The following is a 7,887-nucleotide window of genomic DNA, read 5'->3' on the forward strand; positions in this document are numbered from 1 at the left end:
GCCCTGAAAGTCTTCCAGTCTTAAAATGCTTACATTCTATGAAAGAACGCCAGCGCCCCAGCAAGTCTCTCCTTGCTCTAGTGTGGGATTTTCCGGGCTGAAACTTGTGGAAAGGTGACTAGATTTGGTGTGGGATTGGTGGACCTTCTCTATAGACAACTGGTCATTACTCAAGAAGGTTATTTCACCATTTCCTGGTCTGGGAAGTCTCTGATATGCCATGGCAGCTGACTCATTTTTTGAGTCACAGTATACTTCCTTTTCCTGAGTAGCTCCCTCCACGTCTCCTGCTCAATTTAGATCACAAGACCTCTTTTATGAAAGAGTCATGTTTGTTCCGTGTTTCATCTTGCACAACGAGTGCTACCCTAGACGTATATTATTAAAACTGTCCAACTCCAGGTGGCTGTGCTAACACTATAGCACCAGTTCTGCATCTCCTTGATTCCTGGGAGGAGGGAAGGCGCTGTGTGCTTGCTTCTGCAGCACCCACAGTGCTGGACCTGTTTTTGCATGTAGGTGATCTAGATGAGAGATTCCTGTCTTCCTTCTTCCCTCTTTCCCTCCTGACTCTCCTGTCCCTCCCTGCCCTCTTTTTCATGCTCGCACCCCCTCCCCCTTCTTTCTCCATCATCCCTTCACTTGTAAAAAACTGAGGGAAAATTGTCTGAGATAAAATCCTAATTGGTGCCCTCTGAATCTGGAAGGCCAAAGCAGATCCTGAAGTCTGCACCTCTGTACTAGAATTCTAGAATTTCAATCCTCTCGGAATGGTCTCAAAGCACCATCCTGCTCACAACTGTTTCTTGCGTTGTTTTCGAACCTGTTGGTGTTGAAAGAGAATATGAATTTGTCCTAAGATTATCCTTTGACTGTGAAACAATTGCCATTTCACCTTTACCATTCCAATTCAAGTAGCTTACAGACTATATATGTAGTAGGACGACTTTTTCAGTTTTTATTCCTTTCATTTCTGGGCCTCTCTGTTATGGAGCCATGGTATGTGGGAGGTTTGGACAGACTCCAGGATTGAGAACTTCAACCTCAAAGAAGTCTCTCCTATCAGCTGCAACTGCCAAAGGATTAAAGCTTATTGCTAGCAAAAATTTTGGGGTGTCTCTTGTGTGAAGAGGGTATGGAGGTCACTGATAAGCTACTCCCTTGGAATGGAAGCTGGACACAAGGTTTCCTTGTGGACATGTCCCGCTCAGAAACAGCCGGGCCTCAGCTCCCATGTGCCCACTCTCTGCAGTAGACAGCCCAATGCTCCTGTCTGCCCTCCCGTGTGCTTTTGGGTTTACCCGGTTCTGTCTCTACATGCCGTAATTTCCCATGGTAGCTCTCTGTAGTGAAAGAAAAAGTATAGTCTAGTGGGAAAGCATAAATTAGAAGCTGTGGCAGTTCTCAGTCATAGGACTGCTGACGTCATCTGATGAGGACACTCACTGACCCTGAGTTTTGTTTGTTTCATTTGCACCATCCCCTTACAGAAATATGTGCAGTGGTCTTTACCCTTCATTGTGTTTGGGGCCACCGGCCTGACCTCAGGCTTCCTGAGTTTGTTATTGCCAGAAACTCTGAATAGCCCATTGCTGGAGACACTTGCTGACCTTCAGGTGTACTCCTATCGGAGGCTAGGAGAGGAAGCCCTGTCTTTGCAGACCTTGGATACACCGCAAGTATGTTGATGCTCCTCCTATCCATTGGCAGCTTCTGCTTGGATGGTGACAGTTGTTGGGAAAAAATGTCTTTGGGGTTAGATTAAATAGAATGGAAAGCAGCGGTAGAAATCTAACAGCAAGTGATGTTCAAAAAAATAAAAAGATGACTGAAAATCCATTAGATTTTTAAAATACTTAGGGGCTGCTCCTTAGGGAAGTAGATGTCACAAAAATTCATTTGTCAGTTGAACATGTAGGTGATAATTTTTCATTTTAGAAATCCTGCCTCTCCTCCTTTCCCATTTCAGGTTGCTGACAAGGAGGGGACTTCAGGGAGTGAGAGTGAGGAGGAGGAAGAGTTTTATGATGCAGATGAAGAGACTCAGATGATAAAGTGAGGAGCCCTAGCTCCCTGATCAAAACCAAAGGACCGTCGTTTATGCCTCTGACCAAGGCAGGTTCTCCCATGAGCCTCAGAGAGCTGAGAAAGACAAGTTTGGCTCCAGCGTACACAGGTGGTACTCAGCACGGAATGATTTTTGTTAAAGTACAAAGGAAGTTGGAGAAGATATTTCATCAGGAAAAAACATCTGAAGTTCAGTGCAGAATCATGACCTCCAGCGATATAGTTCTGGTCCACATTCCAGGGCAGGAGCCTGATTTGTGTTCACAAGTTTGATGACACTGCTTTGCTTTCCTTGTGATCTAGAAGCAGATAAGTAAAACTTCTCACTATTTTAGTGGGATTAAATAAACTGTTCTTAAAATTGTAACTTCATATCATGTGTGACCTCTGTCCACTACCACTTGCTCTTGCTCACCAGGAAATCTTCAGATGTAGGTGGATGTCAGCATTTAATTTTGCATAGAAGAAAGTGTCCTCAGAGACTGTGTGGGTGTCACAAGGCCCTCTGGCTTTTTCTCAGCTGCTAATATCAAGTCCTCAGATTGGTTTCCATTCTGTTGCTTAGTTTCTTTTCCCTTTGGTTCCAGGATGGTAGAGAATGTGTACATGTTCATATGTGCATTGATTACATTATTGAGTTACTACTAAGAACCAGAACAGTTTACTAGAGGCAGAAGTAGGGCTGTGGCCCGGTAGCTCCCTTTGATACTTAAATTATGTGATTCCTTTAGTTTTCAATTATAAGTACCTCCAGGAAAATTTCCTTCTGAAAGTCTAATACAGCAATAACTTCAAAATCCTGCACAGTAAACAATAAAGCTTTATAAAGGTAGAGAATGGTTAAAAGCAACATGTTGAACACTTGGATGTTAAAAAAAGATAAGGTTTTTAATAAGGGGAATTACCTTTGGCAATTTTATGTTTGTTTGTTTGTTTTCAGTATTGTACAAGAAGGGGCTTGCACAACACTGAAGAACTTGTGCTCTTCCATATGGACATCTTGGTTTGCATTATATACATTGTACCTTGTTATTTGTTAAAATGTGTTTATGTTCTTTTTTTGCCCTTGATTTTGTATTGAACTGTTCAGAAACAGGAGCCATCTCTGTTACTCAGTTTCTCCTTGCTGTGCCCAAAGTGCTGGTCTAGACCCAGCAAGGACCTGAAAAACATTACTGTTTTTAACCATCAAGCAAATGGTGACACTCCTCCAGTGATCATTTTTGCAAATCGGACCCATCTAAACTGTGAAATTCTTATTTTTCTCTGGAAAATGGAGATCTCCCCACCATTGGAAGAGGAAGACAGGAAGAACTTACAGAGTCACTTAAAAGTGTTCAATAGTCGAATATTTAAAATAAAATGATGAACTAATAATTTTTGGTTGTGTAGAGCTGTCTTATCATTATAATAGAAATACAACCCAAAATTTGGAAACTAGAAGTTAGAAAATATGTCACCTATAGACCCAGCATAATTCCCAACTACTGGTTTTATAGCTCCCCTCTTTATGAGAATCTAATTGAGAGTCTGTCTCTATTTAGACATTGAGGTTCCTTCAGCCTTGGGCTACATAAATGACAGTTCAGCTAATTCTGTTCCTGGGTTTCTTCTTTTCCTAGCTAGGAAGTAGAATAAAGGAGAGAGGAACCCACAGATTGAATATGTGTTGCTTAATAAGTCAACTGCTGATACCAGGTGTATCATTAAGTTTTGTTTCTTCTAAATAATCCTTTGGCAAAAGTTTAATAACTATTGTTTTTTTATTTCTACTGTCTTTATAAAAAACATTTTTTCCATTTGGAGTAACTATTGAGAATATCCATAGTAGAAAATTGCACATGTGCAAACGTGCACTGATTAAATTATTAGAAAACTACCAGGATGTGATGGTGCTCACCTGTAGTCCCAGCATTTGCCAGGGTGACACAGGAGGATCACTGCAAGTTCCAGGCCAGCTTATGCCACATCATGAGTTCAAATCCAGCCTGGACTGTATAGCAACTCCCTGTGTCAAAAGAATCAAACAAATAATAAAATAAAATAAATCATTAGAAAAATTTTAACTGGTAGTAGCATACTTTGTGTAGATGACTTGTAAAAAGTATCCTGTTGAGCTTTTTTCATTTTATTCAAGATAAATTTCTTTTCTCTTAAAAAGCACCAGAAGAAATGTAAGACAAATTAAAAAATGCCAAGGCTTCCAGGGCCAAAAGTCTTACTAACAGTTCATTCAGAATTTTCACTGCATACCACTATGTGGTATTGTTGTAGGAAACCATGTTGCAGTTTTCTGGTTTTGTGAGCTAAAAAGTATGGCCTAATGAAAAGCTGATGATTATCTTTTGTATACAAGTAATATAGACATTCTTTAACATTTAAAAATGAACAAATGGAATGAATAAGAAAATGTAAATTTCTGGAGTACTGCTTAAGTGACCATAACCTGAACAAATGTTTTTATGGTGAACATGGGTGAAGATACTTTTACCGGCTCATTTGTATTCTTAACAAATACATGTTAAAATAATTGTCACCATTATAGCAGAATTAAAACACTGCTTTTCAGTAGGACTTATTTCTTCATACAGATTTTTTATCATTGGTCCTTAAATCGTAAATATATTTGGAAAGGATTAGATTTTTCTTAACTAAATAAGATGCAGGTATTTCAAATTCTTGTGAATTTAATAAAGGATCACAAAACACAGGTCTTTTCTCTTGTTTTTATAGAATGTGTTGAGATATGCATCTTTGACAAATACATTACCTGCTGGAAATCATAGGTAATGTATGGGACAGAATTGATAGCAAACTGTACCCAAAAACAGTTTTAGAATGAGAAGAATGCAAAGACGATACACCTTAGGAAATCTATCAGTATAGTACGTCAAAGAAGAAGCACCTTCTGATTGCTTCAGTAGATACATGAAGATTGTTTGACAAAACTCAAAATTTATTCACAATAAAAGCTACTACCATGTGAAGAATACAAGAAGCTTCCTTAGCAAAATATGAGCTACTGAGGTAGATTTGGGAATTGATCCCTTTCTGGTACCTACACCTTCAGACTTGATCCCAACTCATAGTAAGAAACATTTATATATTCATACTTTTTCTTTCTTTGCCTCTATATGTCTCTCCTTCTGTCCTTACAAATATATACATATATAAAACATCTATGTATAAAAACATAAATACATATCAACATGTATAAATATATAAAAACATGTATAACAATGTGTGCACAGCTTTACAAGACAATAGTTGTTCTTGCTAAGCATACTGATAACCTAGATTATAAAATTTATACTTCATTTTTATAAATTCCATGCTTTACCTACAAGATGATTCCATGATCTGTAGTCCATAGTTTGAAACTTACTGTTCTGCTTTTTGTTTTCATATCACAAAAGCTTTAAAGCTACAAATGTGTATTTCTTGAACTGCCATGTAGGTGGGTTTCTTGATTCAGTTGAGTTTCAATCAGATGCTGAGGGCCAAGGATTTAACTGAGTGGCATAACATCTGCCTGGCAAGCGTGAGGTCATGAGTTTGATCCACGGTACCAAAAAAAAAAGGAAAAAAAAAAAACCTGCTTCAATCAGATGCTGATGGAGTTTGAAGTGTGGACGTTGTGGACATAAGGTAGAGGCTGGTTTTTTTGTTTGTTTGTTTTGTTTTGTTTATTTGTTTTGTTTTCTGCTGGGATTCTCAGCAGTGAAGTCTTTGGTGTCTCTGTGAAAGTATTATATTAGCAGAGGTGTTGACAGGCAGGGACAATGTTAATTAAACCTTTAACAAGAATTTTTTACATGGCACTTATAATAGTTCTAGTATTCACATACAAAAATAAATATCTAAAAATATTAAGATTACCCTAAAAGAGAAGCGCAAACAGGAAGAACTAGACTTCTCAAGACACAAAAATTTAGGAGGCTGTAGTTTTGGTCAGCAGTAGACAAGAGATCAATAGAACAGTCAGGAGAGGCCAGAAGCAGCCCAAGTGCATGTAACAGTTTGGCGTTGATAAAAGATGGCCTGTTGATGGGAAAAATTGAATTTCATATCAATGAAGACAAAATTAAGTGTTTCTTAACACCGTAATAAAATAAAACAAAAATTCCAAATGGGCTGAAGACCTAAATGAAAAAAAGCAAATGCTGAAAATTATTAGGAAGTAATAGGAGAATATTCTGATATTCTCCCATCTGATGGGAAACAGATGGATATTTAAGATAAGAAATGCAGAATTGGGGCTGGTGATTTAGCTCAGCGGCACAGCACCTGCCTGACAAGCATGAGGTCCTGAGTCTGTTTCCCAGTGAAGTGCAGAATCACACATCATATTGACTGTATGTAAAAGACTTTTTTCTGCATGCCTGGTTACACCACAGAATTAAAGAAAAGCATTAAATTAGGGGGGGGGAACCTATGACTTCTACAAGAGACGAGGGTTAATATCCAGAAAATACAAGGAATTAAGTAAAACGAGAAATAATACAAAAGTTTTTTTAAGTATGTTTAGACAATTCAGAGTTGCAAAAATGTTCAACCTCAGTAGAGCATCAGGAACATACAAATAGAAACAAGATTGAAGTATCATTTAAAATCCATTACATTTGGAAAAAATAAGTCAGGCCACCAGCAGTTGAAGCTGTGTGTAAAGGGAATTTGCTGACTTCCTGATACAATCATAAATTTACTGGTCATTTGGATTGTTATTAGCAAGTCAGGTTGAAAACGTGGATATTTTGTTATTCCGAATTTCTTCTATGTGTAGTTCATGGAACAGTCCTGTAATGGTTGATACTTTGTCAATTTGAGATGCTTAGAAGTTTAATGAAGCAACTCAGCAGGGAGCCAGGGCCTTCACTTTGTAAACATCCTCATCCTGTGCAAGAGGAGGGGAGGGAGACGGTGGGAATGCTACACCTGCCCTAGTGGGTGGTAGCCTGCTTGCAGTATGAGGGAGGAAGAGACTTGCTGTCCCCATCCCCCTTCTGCTTGCTGTGTTTGTTGTCTTCTGCTGCACTGAAGTGTGCCATGCGACGGAGCCAGCTGATTACCAACTGAAACCTTCACAAACTGAGCTAAATAAACCTCGCCTTCCTTAATTTTGGGTACTGGGTATTTTGTCCCAGCAATGAGAGAAAAGTACCCAAGACAAGTACTTTCAGAACTTTTTACTATAACCTACGGTAAGAAAAATGTTTTGCACAGTAGCACAGTACATTTTCATACATATATTTAACAGTTCTGGGAAAAGATAACTACCCTTCATAACTGCACCGTGATATAGTGTCTGTTTTATTTCACTTTAACAAGAACAGCACATAATGACACACAGATTATTTTGTAACTCATGATAAATCAATACATGCAGTTGGAAAAAATGAAACATGTCCTTATTTCCCTTTGTACTTGCCTCTTAACAGGTGTCTAAGGAAATGTACAAAGAAGACCACTGCAGTATTAATAATTATAAAACAATGAAATACATGCACATGTATATCAGTGTATACCCAGGAAATAAATATGTACAATTTTATAGGCATAGAATGAAATAAAAACAGTAATTGTATGTTTTGAAGTAAATAGATATCAAAAATGTCAATTTTTTGCTGCATCAAAATCAGGTCTTGGGGGCTGGGGATTTAGCTCAGCGGCATAAGTGCCTGCCTTGCAAGCAGGCAGTCGTGAGTTCGATCCCTGGTACCGATAAAAAGGAAAAAGACAAAAAAAAAAAATCAGGTCTTGATTTAAATTTTCTGGTGTAGGAATAAACTAATTTTAAGAGACTTGTGCACAATGATGCAC

At 38.3% G+C, this 7,887-nt stretch overlaps 1 protein-coding gene across 6 annotated transcripts in view; it reads left to right on the forward strand.

Annotated features, from left to right (window-relative positions):
- Slc22a15 (solute carrier family 22 member 15) overlaps positions 1-3,444 on the forward strand; it is a 67,307-nt gene extending 63,863 nt beyond the window's left edge. For 4 of the 6 annotated variants that reach the window (XR_010049722.1, XM_063256035.1, XM_063256051.1 and 1 more), the window contains 2 exons: positions 1,491-1,679; positions 1,970-3,444. Coding sequence is in view for 5 of the 6 variants with exons in the window: in XM_063256035.1 (XP_063112105.1) it covers positions 1,491-1,679; positions 1,970-2,059 (279 nt within the window). In the remaining variant the exon portion in view is untranslated. The remainder of the gene's footprint in view (positions 1-1,490; positions 1,680-1,969) is intronic. The other 2 variants (XM_013143009.3, XM_013143008.3) reach the window with 1 other exon arrangement.
- The last annotated feature ends 4,443 nt before the right edge of the window (positions 3,445-7,887 follow it).

Source organism: Cavia porcellus, unplaced genomic scaffold (genome assembly GCF_034190915.1).
Source record: "Cavia porcellus strain 051 isolate PalLab524CR breed Dunkin Hartley unplaced genomic scaffold, mCavPor4.1 scaffold_1, whole genome shotgun sequence".
In the NCBI taxonomy this organism is placed as follows: domain Eukaryota; kingdom Metazoa; phylum Chordata; class Mammalia; order Rodentia; family Caviidae; genus Cavia; species Cavia porcellus.